The 19,468-nt window shown below is 46.4% G+C and overlaps 3 protein-coding genes across 3 annotated transcripts; 2 read left to right on the forward strand and 1 right to left on the reverse strand.

Annotated features, from left to right (window-relative positions):
• The first annotated feature begins 1,674 nt into the window (after window positions 1-1,674).
• Dnaaf2 (dynein axonemal assembly factor 2) lies at window positions 1,675-9,189 on the forward strand. Its single transcript, XM_006985427.4, has 3 exons — window positions 1,675-3,599; window positions 6,017-6,160; window positions 8,630-9,189. The coding sequence occupies exons 1-3, from the start codon at window positions 1,782-1,784 to the stop codon at window positions 9,134-9,136; spliced, it is 2,469 nt and encodes an 822-aa protein (XP_006985489.1). The 5' UTR covers window positions 1,675-1,781; the 3' UTR covers window positions 9,137-9,189.
• Window positions 9,190-13,416: 4,227 nt separating this feature from the next.
• Mgat2 (alpha-1,6-mannosyl-glycoprotein 2-beta-N-acetylglucosaminyltransferase) lies at window positions 13,417-15,971 on the reverse strand. Its single transcript, XM_006985426.4, has one exon. It carries the CDS (start codon window positions 15,456-15,458, stop codon window positions 14,124-14,126), a length of 1,335 nt encoding a protein of 444 aa, XP_006985488.1. The 5' UTR covers window positions 15,459-15,971; the 3' UTR covers window positions 13,417-14,123.
• A 44-nt stretch (window positions 15,972-16,015) lies between these two features.
• LOC102928338 (large ribosomal subunit protein eL42) lies at window positions 16,016-17,617 on the forward strand. The gene is made up of 2 exons (XM_006985425.4): window positions 16,016-16,152; window positions 17,188-17,617. The coding sequence occupies exon 2, from the start codon at window positions 17,219-17,221 to the stop codon at window positions 17,537-17,539; it is 321 nt and encodes a 106-aa protein (XP_006985487.1). The 5' UTR covers window positions 16,016-16,152; window positions 17,188-17,218; the 3' UTR covers window positions 17,540-17,617.
• The last annotated feature ends 1,851 nt before the right edge of the window (window positions 17,618-19,468 follow it).

Genomic DNA, 19,468 nt, shown 5'->3' on the forward strand with positions numbered 1-19,468 from the left:
GTCTTCTGACCTACACACGTGTGCACCAAATGCATGCACATAGACAACAATAGAACAAATTTCAAAAAGAGCATTAACTCGCCTACATAGTAGGTAGAGTAAGCAATAATATCTAATCAGGACTGATCCGATGACAGATGCCATTTCAAGCTATGGGCCTGGGTGTATAGGGAAGCTGGCAGGTGAGAGGCAAGAAAAGGAGGAAAGAACAGACCTTTGAGTGCCGAAGTCAAGAGGAAAATGCATTCCAAGCCAGGCTTACAGCTGCTGGGAGATCAAGGGACAGGTGAGGGAAAGAACAGTAGTAGTCCAGAGATCCATTATCAGCCATTCCAAGCCTCAAATGGAGACATCAAATGGACAGCTGGATGAGTCTGGAGTTTAGAACTTGAAACAGGAGTTGGTTATTTGTGAGTTTATTTATCTATTTTGGTTTTTTTGAGACAGGGTTTCTCTGTGTCGTCCTGGCTGCACTGTCCTAGAACTCCATCTATAAGACCAGGCTGGCCTTGAACTCAGAGATCCGCGTGCCTCTGCCTCCCAAGTGCTGGCATTAAAGGTGTGCGCCATCACGCCCAGCTGAGTACGGACGATATTTATATATTTGTGAAAGAGATGACGTAATGGAGACGAGGTGCTATCCCAGTCTTGGGACAGTCTACTTAAAATGTAACAGAGGAAGGTGTGTGCAAAAGCGACCCAGAGAACAGATGGAAGGCTCGGAATGCAGCTCGGTGGAAGAGTGCTTGTCTTGTAGGTGCCGGGCCCTGGGTTTGGTCCTGGGATGCTCTTCCTCCCCACACAAAAAAGGATGAGTTAAGAGAAAAACCTGGGAAAGGTCTTATGATTGCAGTAATGCCAATGTAAACTGTGCTAAACGCTGCGCACATACAACTGATTCAGGACTAGCCAGCCATCAATTCATAACCTCGCGCTGGACCTGGGGGTGTGTGGCTCAGTGGTAGAGCTCATGCTACAAGTGAGGTCCTGGGTCCCGCCCCTGGCGCCATAACAAAACAATTTCCATAAAGTCTGACGGCATAAAATTCCGTTGTATTACTACCATACCTGCTGCATTAATTCCTTGTGGAGCTTATAGTCTTTCTTTTAGAATCACAGTTAGGAACTACTGAGTCAGTGTAAGGATATGTGGTTTTCAAAAGACGTGCAGTTTTAATTCTATTCTCAACCCAAGGAAACCGATCAGGACAAAGCCCGTGATTTTGCTAAGTGATTTATGGGACCTTACTTTTACATTATGAAAAGTGAATAACTTTCCCTTGTCTACTGGGCTTTGGGATTTTCGAGTCCATCTTTTGCCCCCAAGAGTTTTTACGGAACAATTATAAGGTAGGATACCTGAAAACAGAACAAAAATTAGGGCTTAAATGTCCGTTTCACAAAGTGAAAAGGGCCAGATAAAAGTTAGGTTTGTGTGAATTGTAGCCTTGGCTAGGAAACTTCTCATTTGTCTGTGAAAGTGAACAGTTAATACGATAAAGTGCTGAAAATGAGGACTGCAAAGTACGTGTATCCTGGAACAGAAGTCTCAAGCCTGTAGCAGGTAGAGTGGCTGCTTGATTTGAACCAACAGCCAAGTTCTAGCATTTCCACGAGATCACTGCCCCGCCTCCAAGGTGTTACTATGGCAACAAAGCACGCGCTGCCCAGCTAGCCAACGGTTACCTTCCTAGGCTGATCACTTCTGCTAGTTCCCAAAGCGCATCCTAGGTTCGGGCTGATCCTTCACGGGGCTCTGGTGAGGGGCGGAGTGGGGCACCATGGCCAAGGCGGCGGCCTCCTCAGCGCTGGAGGACTTGGATCTGAGCGGAGAGGAGGTGCAGCGGCTCACCTCCGCCTTTCAGGACCCAGAGTTCCGCCGAATGTTCTCCGAGTATGCCTCGGAGATCACGGACCCTGAGAACCGGAGGCGCTACGAGGAGGAGATCACAGCGCTGGAGCGGGAGCGCGGGGTGGAGGTGCGGTTCGTGCACCCGGAGCCGGGCCACGTGCTGCGTACCAGCCTGGACGGGGAGCACCGCTGCTTCGTGAACGTGTGCAGCAACCCGCTGGTCGGCTCGCCCAGCAGCCGGCCGAGCGCGGGGCGCGGCGGCGGCGCGGCGGCTGGCAGCCACTGGTCCCTGCCCTACAGCCTGGCGCCCGGCCGCAAGTATGTGGGGCGCGGCGGCTCCCGCTACACCGTCTACGACGTGGTCTTCCACCCGGACGCGCTAGCGCTGGCCCGGAGCCACGAGCGATTCCGCGAAATGCTGGACGCCACGGCCCTGGAGGCGGTGGAGCAGCAGTTCGGCGTCAGGCTGGACCGCAGGAATGCCAAGATCCTCAAGATCAAGTACAAGGGGGTGCCTGAGGCCGCGGTGCTGCGCACTCCCCTTCCCGGGGGCGTCCCTGCCCGGCCCGAGGAGGAGCCGCCCGGGCTCTTCCCGGACCTGCCGTACCCGTACCCCTACCCGGCGGCGGCGGAGAGCACGGCTCGCACGCCGGCGCCCCGGGATCCCCAGGCCGAGCAGCGGCCGGAGCCCCCCGAGCCCACCGAGCCCCGCTGCACCGTGGTGCAGCGCCACCACGTGGACCTCCAGGATTACCGCTGCTCGCGCGACGCCGCCCCGAGCCCCCTGCCGCACGAGCTGGTGGTCACCATCGAGCTGCCGCTGCTGCGCTCGGCCGAGAGGGCGGAACTGGAGGTGAAGGGGAAGCTGCTGTGCCTGGACTCCAGGAGCCCCGACTACCGGCTGCGGCTCTCGCTGCCCTACCCGGTGGACGACGGCCGCGGCAAGGCGCAGTTCAACAAGGCGCGGCGGCAGCTGGTCGTCACGCTGCCGGTGGCGCTGTCGATCGCGCGCCGGGACCTCGCCGCGACGCCGGAAGAGTCCGCGGCCGGGACCGGAACTGACGGCTCACCCCGCGCTTCCGAGGGCGAGCTGGCTGCGGCGCGGGAAGGGACGGCGGAGGCGACCCGAGCTGACCTCGGGGACCGGACCGGAGCGGGAGCCCCGGGCTTCGGGGCTGCGGACGCTGAAGGGGAGCTCGTTCCCGAGCCGGAGCGAGACTTCGGTGGGGACTCGGTGGCGTCCCTAGGCCTCGGGGAAGAGCCTCCTCCCGGGGACCGAAGCCTCCCTTGCACTGCGTTCCCGGGCTGCGACACCGAGTCCCCCGCGGCAAGACCGGCACTGTGCGGAGACCTCAGTGCCCAGACGTGTGAGGAGCAGGAGGGGACCCGCCACGACGCCTCGGGCTCAGCCATGGGTGGCCCCGGGACCGAGAGCATCGAACCTGTGTGCCCTCCTTTGCGGTGTCATCAGGACCAAGACTCCTTGACTTTGCTCGTTCAGGTGCCTCGGATTCAGCCGCAAAGCCTTCACGGGGACCTGAGCCCCCTCCGCTACAAATTGTGCTTCTCCGCACAAGACTCAGCTTACTCCTTCACGTTGCAGTTTGCTCCGGAGAATAAGTTGAGTACCAAAGAACCCGAGATTAGCATTTCTTTAAACAATGCAGTGATAGTACTGGCCAAATCTCCAGAGAGCCGCGGACATTGGCGAGAATGGTATTGTGGCTTGGACAGTGAGTCTTTGGAGGTAACCGTTTTCACTATTTGAAATACTCCATCTTACTTTAAAAATGTTTTGTTACAGGCACCTAACCAAATGTTTTCTATGTTCATATTGTGAAAGTGCGTGGTAAGTGCGTTCTCAAGGCGAAGTTTGTACTTATCCGAAGGATGCGCTTCATGTCTTCAGGGTTGTCCGTAATGCAGCCGTTTTCTTGGGTCCACCGACTGACTTGAAGAGACTGGATTTTAATGATTTCCTGTATTGCATGCAAAAAATTGAGGGTTCTGTCTTTCCTGAAAAGGGTTATAACTCGCCGTTCTCAAAAGTATTTATGTCAAAAAAGCACTCTAAAGTGGTCATATTTTAACTTGGGAAATCACTTTCTTCCGATTCTAGGAATCTGTGCAGGTAATGATAAAATACTTCCGGGAAGGAAATAATTTACGTCCTATGCTGGGGTTGGAGATTAAACTCAGTGGTAGAGCACTCGCCTATCCTACTCCAAGGTCTTAGTCTCCTTCCCTACATCCCATTTGGCCCTATGAAGCTGTTTAATTTCAGCGAGGTTGCCCTCTGGTGGGTGTTGTAAATTACACAGAAAATGTCTCTCCGTTTGTTTTAGTTGTCCTTAGGACCGTTTGATAAAGTGTGCGTCTCAGTACATAGCCCTTGCTGTCTTGCAACTATGTAGACCAGGCTGGCCTTGAACACACAGATCGACTTGCTTTTGCCTCCAAAATGCTGGGATTAAAGGTCTGTGTCGCCGGGCGGTGGTGTCGCACGCCTTTAATCCCAGCACTTGGGAGGCAGAGCCAGGTGGATCTCTGTGAGTTTGAGGCCAGCCTGGTCTACAGATCGAGTTCCAGGACAGGCACCAAAACTACACAGAGAAACCCTGTCTTGAAAAAAACAAAAAACAATAAATGGATGGATGGATGAATGAATGAATAAATAAATAAAATAAAGGCCTGCGTCACCATGCCCAGCTACAGTTGCTTTTCTTATTTTCTTTCCTTTTGTGTTTTTGTTTTTGTTTTGTTTTGAGACAGGGTTTCTTTGTGTAGCTCTGGTTGTCCTGGAACTCGCTCTGTAGATCATACTGGCCTCAAACTCAGAAACACACCTGCCTCTGCCTAAAGAGCACTAGGATTAAAGGCGTGCACCACCACCTGGCTTTTAGTGGGGTGCTTCAATAATAATATACAGATTGTAAGATTCTGGATCTTCAAGTAATAGAAAGGCAAATTGTTCTAACTGTAAAATTCTTCTAATTCATTGGTTCACTTGCAAATTCAAATACTGTTTGTAATATAATCAAAGAGAATTTGAAACTTATCTCAGATTTTGTCCCCCTCTTTGGACCACCTAATAATCTTTACTTTGTAATTACAATATTTACTTATATATAAGCACTGAAGAGGATAATCTTATTTGAGGTAGCAGTAAACTGATCTTATGAATTAAATAATTTTAAATATGAAAAGCCTGCACCCATGTTTTCAAGTGTGTCTGTCCTTTCTTACTCTCTCTGTAGCCTTGGCTGTCCTGGAATTCACAGAGATCCACTTGCTTCTGCTACTAATCACTAGGAGTAAAGCCCAGCACTGGGCTTCTTAGTTTTTCATAATCCTTGCTCTTAAAGTCAGTATTAAAATATCTTCGTTAAATCCTGACATTGCTTCAACAAATTAAAAAATGTACTTCTTTTAAATAAAATATTGTAATTGGCTCCTAAGTGGCCAACAAATTTTTCTGTATTTTGTCTGAGACTTGGGGTCTGAGGTGGCCTAAAGTAGCCTTGAACTCCTGTGTAGCTGAGGGTGACCCTGAGCTTGTGATCTTCCAGCCTCTACTTCCCAAGTGCTGGAAAGACAGTTTTGTGCCACTACATCCAGTTTCCATAGTTAAGAATTTAAAAGACATATTCTGTGTATTTCTGAGCTGGTTCATTAGGAATTATCAGAAGACGGAACTATAATAGCTAGGATTGCATTTATAGCCTTGAAGTGAATATTCCTAAGAAATACCAGGGCACCAGGTATGGTGATAATGTGCATAATCCTAGCACTTAGGAGGTAGAGACAGGAGGATCAGAAGTTCAAGGTCACCTGCAGGTACACAGAGGACAGCCTGGGCTACCGCAGACACTATATAATTTGAGAAAAATAAAAGAGATACTGTTCATAAGTAAGATCATCCTGTAGGGAAAGCACACTTTAGTAAACTTAGAAAAGCATCAAGACTTCCTTTTATCCTTCTCTTTTTAGGTGGACCTCATGAATAGATGTTTTTATATTAATTATATTCTGGACCACACTAGAGTGCCTCTTTTTAAGATAGCACTCACTGTTGGTGAGATAAACATTTTAAAAACTTAACATTGAACTATGTAAGACCTTTACGGTGACCTCTAAGGATATTTTTTTCTCTTTCTACTGTAGGAAAGATTGTTTCTTGATGAGGAAAATGTTAATGAGTTTCTTGAAGAGGTCCTGCACTCCCCACTGACTAAGGCGAGGTCCTTAGCCCCACCGTTGATTGAAGTTGTTCGGGTTACTGATGAGAAGATTCAGATTCATGCAAAGGTAATATTTCGGTGGGGTTTAAAGGAGAGTGACTAACGACTTACGTGAAGTGACCATTGCCCGAATGACTTCAAGTCTTGAATTTTTTTTTTTTTTTTTTTTTTTTTTTTTTTTTTAAAGGCAGGCTTTCTCTGTGTAACAGCCCTGGCTGTCCTAGATCTTGCTTTGTGGACCAGGCTGGCCTTGAACTCCCAGAGATCCACCTGCCTCTGCCTCCTGAGTGCTGAGATTAAAGGTGTGTGCCACCATGCCCAGCTGATAGTAAAACTTTTGTCTGCTTCTTTACTGTGTGATTTAAAACGCCACTCTTTATTTTATTTTATTTTATTTCATTTTATTTTTAAAAAAATCATTTTACTATAATTAACTCTCAAGGGATAAAAATCAGATAAATTTAGTGTTCTACTAAATAGTATTTGAGCTTGCAAGGGAACCTTGGATTCAGAATTTTACGTTTAAACAAATTTAGCAATTTGTCTTGCCGTTATTTGAAATCCAAAATCTTTTCTTTTTAAAGATTTATTTATTTTTATTTTATATGAATTGCTGTTTTGCTTGCATGTGTCTCTATGAGGGTGCTGGGAATTGAACCCTGGTCCTCTAGAAGAGCAGCCAGTGCTCTTAACCACCCACCTACTCTCCAGCCCCACAGAATCTTTTATTCTGGATAATATTTATAGAAGCACCACGTCAACGCATTTTAAGGCTCACACATCTCAAAGAGACACTCATCATGGCCTCACTGCTAAAAATACACCAAAGAATTTATTGTAACAATTTAGCTTGTTAGTTTGTTAGCTAATCCAAGTGAAATATTTATATGGGAGCAACTTCTGTAGATGCACTATCATACACGAGGGCATACAAACAGTAAAAATTTTTATCTTATGTGTATGAGTGTTTTGCCACATGTGTGTCTGTGTGCTACATTTGTGCCTGGTGGCCATGGAGGTCAGAAGACAACATCAGATCCCTTGGAAGTAGAATTACAGACAGTCATGAACCGCCACGTGGGTGCTAGGAATCGAACTCATGTCCTCCAGAAAAGCAGCCACTGTGCCTGCTCTCCATCCCCTAAATAAAACATTTTAACATCTGATTTCTTAGAAGGACAATGTTTTTTAATTCCATAATATTCCTCCAATTATACATACATATTTAGGAAGTTTGAGATTTTTGCAGAATAAGCAAGTATCTTTTGATTCTCAAATCATAAAAATTACATTGTAGAACTTACTCATTGTTGTTTTGAGCTGAACCTTAAGTTTGGTTATGTTTATGGTCTTCAACATTGGACAAAAGCAACTTAGGAATAGCATTCCTGACTAAGAAAAGTCAAGAAAGTCAACAGTGCTCTTGTAGTAATGACTTAAAGACATTTGAGGCCATTTATAAAAGGTTAATCCTTTTATTGTGAAGAAGATGAAGAAAAATGGGAAGAATTTTTTAAGAAAACCTCCCCCGCCCCAAGGCAAAAAAAATTTCTGTGTAGCACTGACTGTCCTGGAACCTTGTAGACCAGCTGGCCTCAAACTCAGAGATCTGCCTGCCTCTGCCTAACAAGTGCTGGGATTAAAGGCCTGAAATTTAGCCAGCAGCACTGGTGGCACAGGCCTTTAATCCCAGCACTCAGGAGGCAGAGGCCTATCTACTCAGTGAGTTCCAGGACAGCCAGGGATGTGTAGAGAAACCTTGTCTCAATAAAAAAAAAAGAAAAGGAAACCTGAGTGTAAAGATTTTACGTGTATGCATGAGTGTTTTGTCTGCTTGTATCTTGCTGTGTGTGGTACCTGCCAAGGCCAGAGGCGGGCACCCTATCTGCCATAGGAATGCTTGGGGACTGAACCTGGTCTTCCCAGCAGGAGCTCCTAACTGCTGAGCCATCCCCCCAGCCACAATTGAAAGATTTAATCAGAAAATTAAAGCCACCAGTCTTTGTGGCTTAATCCCAGCACTCGGGAGGCAGAAGCAGGCACAGATCTTGAGTTCCAGGCTAGACCGTCTAAAAAAATGAATAGAAAAGGAAAATTGAAGCTAGTTGGTACTTACGGTGGCTCATTAGGTGCGGGTGCTTTCTGTATAAACCTGGTGAACTGAACTTGAAACCCTGTAGGTGAAAGGGGAAAACTACCTCCAGAAAATTGTCCTTCACCTCTGAGCACCTCCATCGTACACCCTCCCTGCTACAAACACACAAACACACACACACACACACACACACACACACACACACACACACACACAGTGTAAAGGCACTCACTGCCAAGCCTGATGAGTTTGATCCCAGGACCTACATCATAGAAGGTGAGAACCAGTTTTTACACGCTGCTCTCTGACCTGTCTGTATGTGCTGTATCATGCATGAACACACATACATACACAAATTTTTTTTAAAAATATTTTCAGAGTATTATGATTCAATTTCTGTTACTTCAAAGAATTTCTGATTTATTCTTTCTCTTGATACAGTTGCAAGAATGTAGTGATCCTGATGGGCTTCAAGGGAGGGAAAAAGGAGTCAGTGAAGGATGCCCTCCAAGTGAGAAAGGAAACACAGAGCATTTTCCCACCTCTACGACGGATTCTGATTCATCTGTAGCAGCTGAAACATTAAAAACAAAGACTTGTGGCGCAGCTGTGGGCCTTCAACACATCTGTCCTGATGTTCCTCACATGCTGTCTGGAGAAGCTCAGCAGCCGGAGGCAAAAATGGATCCTGAGTTTATAAAAGAAAACAGTGCTACCTACTCAGCCGAGGAAAAAGAAAATAAAAAAGAGCCAGTCGTAACTAAGAAAAAAGAATTAGATGGAGATCACCTGTCTCCATCACTGAACAAAACTGGAGTTCAAAACATACTTGATTTTGACAGCATAGAAGAAACCAATATGCAGGATGGTACTGTGCAGATCATCAAGGACCACACGACTCACTGCGAATTCAGTTTTCAGAACTCTTTGCTATATGATTTGGATTAATTTTATATAATTTTGCAATTTAAATGCTGAATAAAAAAATTTGGGACCTAAAATAGCTTCTTTGTGTTTTTAACTATAAAACAGGCAGAGGCAGGTATATCTCTGTTAGTTCAATGCCAACGTGGTCTACAGAGTGAGTTCCAGGACAGCCATGGCTACACAGTGAAACGCTGTCTCAAAACAAAACAAAAAATAGCTACTTAGAGAGAGAGAGAGAGAGAGAGAGAGAGAGAGAGAGAGAAATGTATAAACATTTACAGCTGATTCTGGTGGGGAAGCCAGCAGCCAGGTAGGCAGGTACCTATAATCCCAACTCCTAGCCCTGGAAACATCATGCTCAGTTCAGGTCAGGTTCAGCTACATAATGAATTAGAGGCCAGCCTGTCTTCAAAACAGAAACTGCCAGGCAGTGGTGGTGCACGCCTTTAATCCCAGCACTCAGGAGGCAGAAGCAATCTGTAAATTGTTTGAGGTCAGGCTGTTCTACCAAGTGAGTTCCAGAATATAAAGACTACTGTTATACAGAGAAACACTGTCTTGAAAAAACAAAACAATGACAAAAAAAACCTGGAGATACTTTTTAAAAAGTTACCTTAATTATAGAGAGAAGATTTGTGATTTTTCTAATAGAAATATTTTTCTCAAGGAGAATAAAATAGTTTAAAAAACAAAAAGCAGGATGGAGAGATGGCTTAGAGATTAAGAACATTGGCTGCTCTTCCAGAGGTCCTGAGTTCAATTCCTAGCAACCACAAAGTGGTTTATAACCATCTGCAATGAGATCTGGTGCCCTCTTTTGGCCTGCACCATATACATAATAAATAACAAAAGCAAAAAAAAAAACAAACAAACAACAAAAAGCCTCATTTATTTATTTGGGGGCAGGGGTGGACACAAGCCACAGCATGAATATGGAGGTGAGAGGATAAGGTGTCTCTTGGGTTAAACCCAGGTCATCAGTCTTGGTGGGAAGGGTCTTTACCCACTGAGCCATCTCTCTGGACCCTTAGTTTGTGAGACACAGTTGTTTGTACCCCTATAGTCTGGGCTACCCCAGACCTGTGGCCATTGTGCCTCAGTTTCTGAGTGCTGGGATTGTAGGCATGCACCAGCACACCAAACCTTTAAATTATATAGTTGTGCCAGGCAGATCTCTTAGTTCGAGGCCAGCCTGGTCTACAGAGAGAGTTCCAGGACAGCCAGGGCTACTCAGAGAAACCCTGACTCAAAAAGCAAAACAAAATTACATAGTTGTATTACAAGTACATACGTGCTTTTGTGTTCAATCTTGGTTTTGTTATATTACTTTTTTTGTACCAGTTATGTATTTTCATAATAATAGAAGTCTGTCACATATATTAAGTTAATCTGGGGGATGGCTGGATGGCTTAGATAGAGGTACCTACTGACACGCCTGACAACCTGAGTTCAATCCCTGGTACTTGCATGATGGAAAGAGAGAACCTAATTCTGCAAGTTTCCCTCTGACCTCCACACCTACTGTGGTACACAAACTTGTGCACACACAAAACATATATATACAGATAAAAATATAATTAAAAATATATCTTGGGGGCTGGAGAGATGGCTCAGTGTGGTTAAGAGCACTGACTGCTCTTCCAGAGGACCCAGGTTCAATTTCTAACACCCACATGGCATCTCACAACTTTAACTCCAGTCCAGAGGATCTGACACCCTCACATAGACATACATGCAGGCAAAACACCAACGCACACAAAATAAAATAAAAAAATATATATATCTTAAAGCCAAGTGTGGTGGTGCATGCCTTTAATCCTAATACTCTCCAGCTTCAGGTCGGGGAGTTCAAGGCCAGGTCTACAAGTGAGTTCCAGGACACCTAGAGCTACAGAGAGAATCTGCCTCAAAACAAAATAATTTAAAAAGAAAGAAAGAAAGAAAGAGAGAGAGAGAGAGAGAGAGAGAGAAAGAAAGAAAGAAAGAAAGAAAGAAAGAAGAAAGAAAAAGAAAAAGAAAGAAAGAAAGAAAAGAAAGAAAGAAAGAAAGAAAGAAAGAAAGAAAGAAAGAAAGAAAGAAAGAAAGAAAGAAAGAAAGAAAGAAAGAAAAAGAAAGAAAGAAAGAAAAAGAGAGAGAGAGAGAAAGAAAGAAAGAAAGAAAAAAGTCCTTTGGAGGCTGGAGAGATGGCTGAGCAGTTTGGAGCACAGAACCCATATTATAGCTCACAACCATCCTAACTCCAGGTTTAGAGGATTAGATGCCCCATTCTACCTACATGGGCACGTGGTGAGTATATAAACTTGCAGGCAAAACATCAATACACACAGATAAACTTAAGAAATTTTTAAACAATCATTTTCAAAATTAACTTTAATCTCTTGAAAGTTAAAATATTAAAACCATCTTTTGGTTTTAAAGAATACATTTAAGGTTTTTAAGAGAGGCTGGAGAGATGGCTCAGTGGTTAAGAGCACTGGCTGCTGGGCTGCTCTTCCAGAGGACCTTGGTTCAATTTCCAGTATCCACATGGCAGCACACAGCCATCTGGAACTCTAGTCCCAGAGGATCCAATGCCCTCCCTCTGGTCTCCACAGGTGGTGCACAGATATACATGCAGACAAAATACCCATACACATAAAAATGATTTTAAAATCCTTAGAACAGGCCAGGCAGTGATGGCATACACCTTTAATCCCAGCACTCGGGAGGCAGAGCCAAGTGGATCTCTGTGAGTTCGAGGCCAGCCTGGTCTACAGAGTGAGCTCCAGGACAGGCACCAAAACTACACAGAGAAACCTTGTCTTGAAAAACAAACAAAACAACAACAAACAAACAAACAAAAAATCCTTAGAACAGAAATAAAAAAAAAATCTGGCCATTTATTCTGGCAGGAAAATTGTCTTTTCCAAGAAAAACCATTATTTTGGAATCAATTTATAACTCTTCAAATGTGGTAAAAAGAGACCCTCACAGCCGGGCGGTGGTGGTGCACACCTTTAATCCCAGCACTCGGGAGGCAGAGGCAGGCGGATCTTTGTGAGTTTGAGGCCGGCCTGGGCTACCAAGTGAGTTCCAGGAAAGGCGCAAAGCTACACAGAGAAACCCTGTCTCGAAAAACCAAAAAAAAAAAAAAAAGAGAGAGACCCTCACAGTTTCCCCACCACCACACACAAAATCTTTTAGAACAGCATGAATGAAAATGTAGAAAAGAAAATCTCTGTTGATGTCATCCCTAGTCCCAAGGCCATGAGCTTAAGTATTTGTTTCAGACAAGGCTACTAATTATGACTAGCCTTCCAACACTCCTGAAACCAGCTACTTCTGTTAGTCCTTTGAACAGGTGATGGCAGGTCAGGAGATTCTGAGTTACATCTCTCCCTATACGACAGCAGCACTATGTGCTGGGTACTGAGGTTACACCTTGAGGGACAGCCCCTGCCTTGCATGCATGGGGCTCTGTAATCCCAGTTAAAGGCAGAACCGGGAGGGTTACAAATCCAAGGCCAGCCAGAGCTGTGCACACAAACCAATCTTTAAACACACAACAACAGAAAGAGTGAGACAGCTCAGTGGGCAAAGGCACCCGCCAAGTGCCTGGAGTTCTGACCCTGGGACTCGGGGAAGAGAACCAACACCCTTTGACCTTCAGCACGCACCGTGGATACACACACGTGTACACCCATACATGAGCACCCAGGAAACAAACGTGGTAAAACATGTAAAAAGCCAAGGCAGTGACAGATTGAGATGTGAGGGTAACATCAAACCAGACAACTGTGCTGCCCCTCTAAAGAGCACATGCATTTCCAGTACGACACTGATGAAAACAATCATTTTTGAGACTGTGGTTCAAATGACCAGCGGTCATCTTTACACAGAAATGAGTCCTCTGAGATTTCTGGCTGAACACACTAATAGCATGGAAAAGTAATAAAAACTATGGAGTAACTAAAGCTTGCTTCCTACTACTGTGTCTGTTCTTTTAAAAGCATCTCGGTCACAGCTGGCACCAGACCTGCTGCACCTTGGCAAGACTGAACTTTGTATCATTTCTGGCCCTCCAGAACAATTCAGGCAGTATTTCCCTTATGTGGCAGCTTTGCTTAGTGTTCATTATCTATGCCTGGCTAATCTGAAAGCTGAACAATTTCTTCCTCAGAGAATGCAGCGTCATGAGCCGGCTTCATTTTAAACTCACACAATGTATAGCTAGCAAATATTAAGGTATACTGCTCATGCTCAAAACTTCTAGAGTGCCTTTACTGGTACAAATAGAACATTCTGCAAAATGATTAGGGAACTTTTTATGCAAAAAATGAGTATTTTATTTTGGCAGCACTAAAAAGAAAAAAAAAAAACACTGTATTTCTACATTGAGGTGAAAACAGTGCTTAAACTTTCTTATTAACCGAATACATTCCAACAGAAATCATGTAATATGAAGGCTGAAAGCACAGGCAAATCTTAACACAACAGCACAGGAATCAGGAATACTGAAATGACTCTTCGGACGGGTTGTTTAACAGACGAACTTCTGAGTTATTAACAGTCAGACAATTCCTTCCTAATAACTGTCAACAGTAAAACTGGGTTTGTTCCAGTAATACTCTAGTAGTTTCATTGTAATACTTTTTACTGCTGTGACATCTTGAATAAATCTTGCTGTACTTAAAATAAGTTTGGAAAGTGGAAAAAGTATACAAAGTTTTAGATAAAAAGGTTAACAGATGCGATTTAAATAAATTTTTTTTTAATCAATAATAATCGAATTGTTACTAAGCAGATACAGACTGAATTTTAAAACCCAAGTTCCAAAATGAAAATTTCAGTTTGAAATTTTAATCAGACATAACTGAAAAGGATTACTATATATTTGGACACCTTTTACAAGAAATCTGTTTATGTATTAAAGCAAAAACCAGTTCCTATACCCTTTAGTCAACTGTATATTCCATTGAGAGAAATATAAAAACAGAAGACTGCCACTTCTGCAGTTGTGATGAGTTTCTCACTGCAGTCTTCTGTAACTTTTACAGAGTTCGTGGTCCCTAATATCTCCCCATCCTCCGTTTTTCCTAGGTGGGGAAATGGCTGCCATAGAAAACTTGTCACTGATAACTAGAGTTTCTGGAAACATGTACTGTTTGTTATTATTTAACAACGACTCAAGCTGGGCACTCTGGGTGGACGGCCTACACGTTTTCTTGTGATGCATACCACAGTCTCCAGCATGAAAAATCCTAGGAGCTTGAGGAACTAAGACTTTCCAGAATTTAGGAAGACAAGATACAGTCAAGTACTGAAGAGTCCAGTCCCAGTTGTAATCATCGTAAGTACAGAAAGTGTCTGTGCATTCGATCAGCTTCTGATATGCATCTCGGGTCAAGGCTAACCCCATATTGTGCTCTGTGGATTTCCAAGTTTTCACATCCACCTTGTCAGCAATACCATAGAAACTCCGTCTGGCCGTGTAGGTCCCTAGGGAGAGGACATCACACCCAGGACACTCCTGCTGCTTCAACTTCCACATCTTTTTGTAGACATGGTAAAAGTCTGGGGCTAAGTAATGGTCCTCTTCCAGGAAAAGTATAAGGCCAGTGTAATCCTGAAGAACTTTGACTCTCTCCCACACAAAATGCAGCTTCCACCACCAATGATGTTTGGTTTGCGAGAATTTGGCCTCTCTGTAGTGGCCGAAGGAGTCGGGGTACTCGGCATTGATGCACCCCAACTTCAGAGCTGTATTCTTCTTCAGGTCTCGGGGGCAATCTCTGGGGTCAGTCCCCGGAAACTCACTCGGGTACAGCTGAATGCTGAATGGAAAGAACACTTGCAGAACCGGGCAGAAATCCACCTTAGCTATCATCTGGTTGATCTCTGCCGACCAGAAGTCGTGGCTAAAGATGACTAGGACTTCATTAATGCCCTGGGCTTTTCGGAGCGAGTCTAGCAGTAGCCTGAGGTATTCGGGCCGGTTGTGCACCTGGACAACCAGCACCAGCTCCCCGGGGCTCCAGGTGCCGTCATTATCGACATTCCTCAGCATCTGATCAAAGTTCAGCTGGTACACCAGGGACCGGTACCGCAGCGTCAGGTTGTCCACCTCCGGCCACGGGGCGGCGGGGACCAGGGGAGCCGCCGACTCGTTGGAGACCCTGCGGATGCCTACGGACACGGCGGCGGCGAGGTGGCCCGCACCCCGCGGGGGCTCCGCGTCCAGCAGCGGCGGGGCGAGGGCGTCGCTCTTCCTTTGTCGCCCATTGCTGCTCCAGAGGACGAAGCCGCAGGCGGCCACCACGAGCGTCAGGATCAGCACCTTCCGTTTGTAGATGCGGAACCTCATGGTCTCCAGGGCCGGGAGCGCGGGCGCGGAAAGGAGCTGGCGGCGGCCTCTGCACGGAAGGGGCGGGCGGGCGGCGCCGTCGCCTTGGCCTGTAGCCCTCGGAACTGGCCCCGGCGGCGGCCCTCGCTAACTCATCCCCGGCCCCGGCGTCCTGGGGGCCCCAAGGCTCAGCCGCCTCGCGCCGCCCGGGCTCGGCACATCCTTCTCCGGCAGTTGCAGCTCAAGCAGCCGGCCCCGCCGTTACGAGCCGGGGCTCAGCGTCGCCTCGGTCCTCTCCATTCAGCAACACCCCCTCCCCCGGGGTCCCGGAAGAAACCCAGCCGCGGCCGCCGCAACCCCGGCTCCGTTACCTGCGCTGCCCGTGGCCCTGCGTCCTCTGCGCGCTCATCCTCGCTCGCGCCGCCGAACGCAGCCACCGGGCGCCGCAGCCTCGCCCCGCTCCGGCGGCGACCGTTCTGACAAGCCGCGACTGGCCTGCGAGCGCCCGGGCCCTCCGGCCCACACCCTCCGCCCCGCCCCGCCGGCCGCTGATTGGCCTTTCCCAGAAGCGTCCGGGGGCGGCGCTCCCGAGGAGGCCGCTGCCTATTGGCTCGTAGTCGCGTCGCTCAGGTTCAGTTCCGATTTCCGCCCGGCTCGGCCCTTTCCCGTTCGGCTCGTGCGGTGGCAGTGGCGATCGCGGACGCCGGGTCTCTCGGTAAGTCTTGGGGGCGCAGCGGTCCTGGTTCCTCGGCGATCGCCGCCGCCTGGAGGCCGGGGCCGGCCGGGATCTTTTGGGGGAGCGGGGAAGGGGGCAGGTGCTGCCCGGCACGGCTGAGGTCAGCAGCCGGCGGCCCGGATCGGCAGAGGCGCTCCAGCATGGCGTCTAGCTGGGCCGCGAGGCACGCGGGCTGCTAACGACACGTCAGCCTTCGGGTCCGCTGGCGGGTGGGAAAGGCAAACCAGTCCGACGTGGTTCGGGAGGGAGAACGAGGCGGGTCGTTGCAGGAACGACTGCGTCCCACCCTGCGCGGGTCACCAGATAGCCGTGAGCTGGAACATGGAGTGGGTGCGGGGTAGTCCGAAGAGAAGCCCTGGCTTCTACCCGGACGCCGCGGCATTCTTGCACCGGGCGGTAGTACATGGAGCGCTAACGATGTCTGTCTTGGACACAGAACTATATTGGCCTTTTTTTTTTTTTTTCTCCGAAGACAGGCTTTCTTTATGGAGCTTAGGCTGACGGCGAACTAGCAATCTCCTGCCTCAGCCTCCCGGAACATCTTCCATCAGATCTGTGTTTGTAACTTCGTGCTTTTCTTTAGGCTTGCCGTGGTGGGGACTGAACCTAGGATGTTTAAGCACATTAATAAGCAAGTGCTCAACCACTGAGCCGCCTACCCAGCCTAGTACATGAGGCGCTCAAACTGCTGTACACACGCATGACTTCATGTGGGAAATGAGTAGTTAGTGGGTTTACACTTTTTTTTTTCCTTCGGTTGTTTTGTTTTTTTTTTTTCTGGTTTTTCGAGACAGTGTTTTGATGTAGCTTTGGAGCCTGACCTGCATCTCACTCAGTAGACCAGGCTGGCCTCGAACTCAGACATCTGCCTGTCTGTGCTGGGATTAAAGGCGTGTATCCCCACTGCCTGGCAGGTTTACATATTTTTGATGACTTTTTTACATATTCGTACAAAATATATCTTTAAAACTTGAACATTTCAAAACCAATGTCTGAAACGTTATTTTATTGCAGTTTTCATCGCATAGACACCTCTACTGCAAAGATGGTCAACGTGCCTAAAACCCGGAGGACTTTCTGTAAGAAATGTGGCAAGCATCAGCCTCACAAAGTGACCCAGTATAAGAAGGGCAAGGATTCCCTGTACGCCCAAGGAAAGCGGCGCTACGATCGGAAGCAGAGTGGTTACGGTGGGCAGACAAAGCCAATTTTCCGAAAGAAGGCCAAAACCACAAAGAAGATTGTGCTCAGGCTTGAGTGTGTCGAGCCCAACTGCAGATCCAAGAGGATGCTGGCCATTAAGAGGTGCAAGCATTTTGAACTGGGAGGAGACAAGAAGAGAAAGGGCCAAGTGATCCAGTTCTAAAACTTGTGTTTTCTGAGAGGAAAATACTGAAGCAGTAGGCAAATTGCCTGTTAGAAAATAAAGTTATTGTTACTGATACCTTGTGCTGTTTTGACTCTAAGTAAATTGCATATTTAGGGTTTTTTGCTTTTCTTTGTTTTCAGGTGTGGTGCATTCAGGGTCTCTGCCTCCTGGATGTTAGGATTACAGAGTTGCACCATGCCCTATTTTTTGTGGGGCTCCATTGGATTGAGCCCATAGTTTCTTGCGTGCTAGGTTAAGCGTGCACTCTACCAGCTGCCCCACAAGAAGTTATGCAGGGATAATCCAATGACTGCTGAATAATGGGCACAAACCATATATGTTGTGGATATGTAATTCATTTCCCAGAACCTGTGGTAAAGATTTCATCACTCTGCCCAGAATGGCTTGTAGACTAATAATTGCTCATTAAATATTTTCACACTTGTTGACCTTGGTTAACTGACCATGAACAGGGATGTAGGTGTTGGGTAACTCATTGGGAAAACTAAAAAAAAAAAAACATGGTGTTTTTGTTTTGTTTTTTTTTTTTTTTAAGATTTGTTATGTATATGGTGTTCTGTCTGCATGTATCGCTGCCTGCCAGAAGAGGGTACCAGATCTCATAGATGGTTGTAAGCCACCATGTGGTTGCCGGGAGGACCTCTGGAAGAGCAGCCAGTACTTTGTAACCCCAGAGCTATCTCTCCAGCTCCTCAAAACATTTTCTTAATGTTAAGTTAATAACTAAGAATAAAAATTTGAACTCAACCAAAGAATTACTCCCGGGGCAGGATACAATTAGGGCACGAGAGATGGATCAGTACCTGGCTCAGAGCTGGCTGCTCTTTCATAAGACAGTTGGAGTCCTTGAATTCATATGGTAGCTCACAATTGTATCTGCAGTTACAGGGGATCCAATACCCTCTGCTGACACCAGACATGCGCGTGGTGCACAGACACGTGCAGGCAAGATACCCATTTGAATAAAATAGTTACTCTGGCTCAATGTCTTACCTTGAATCAACTTTTGAGTAGAAACTTCAAGCTTTTCAGCTGGTGGTGCCAGGAGTCAAACCTAAGGCCTTGTATGTACTAGGCAAGTGCCAGACTTCAACCTGTACCCTCGTGAGACGGTCTGTAGTTCTGGCTGGACTGGAAATACATAGACCCGGCTGGCCTCAAACTCTTAAGGTGTGTGTCACCATGCCTGGCCCCTATATCCTCCTTGAATAAAGTTCTAATAAAAGTGTTCTAATGCGGACTGGAGAGATGGCTCAGAGGTTAAGAGCACTGGCTGTTCTTCTAGAAGTCCTAACTTCAATTCCCAGCAACCATCTATAATGAGATATGGTGGCCTGCAGACATACATATAGGCAGAACACTGTATACATAATAAACCTTTTTTTTAAAAAAGTGTTCTAATGCTTAATATAATACAAATGCTTGAATCTAGAAAAGGGAAAAAACAGCTTCAGGTGAGAAAATTTTAGGAAGGTGATGTGGAAATAATCTAGAGTAGTGGCAGTGCTCAATCTTCCTAATGCTTTGACCCTTTAATAAAATTCCTCCCGTTTTGATCCTCAACCATAAAATTATTTTGTTGCTACTTAACTGTAATTTTAGTATTGTGAATCATAATGTAAATATCTGATATGTAGGTTACAACCCACATGTTGAGAACCACTGATCTAATTCTTCCCAAGCCATAACAGCAACAGGCTTATACTCTGCAGGGTTGTTTCCTGTAGCCTGCCTTCCTCCAAACCAATTAGCTCTGGCTTGCCTGGAACTCATCATGTAGACCAGACTAGCCTCCAACTCAGAGATCTGCCTGTCTCTGCCTCCCAAGGGCCAGAATTAAATGTGTATCACCATATCTAATTTATAGTTTGTGGGGCTGGAACTCAGGGAATTTAAGCATGCTAG

Source organism: Peromyscus maniculatus, chromosome 14, assembly GCF_049852395.1.
Source record: "Peromyscus maniculatus bairdii isolate BWxNUB_F1_BW_parent chromosome 14, HU_Pman_BW_mat_3.1, whole genome shotgun sequence".
Classification (NCBI taxonomy): Eukaryota; Metazoa; Chordata; class Mammalia; order Rodentia; family Cricetidae; genus Peromyscus; species Peromyscus maniculatus.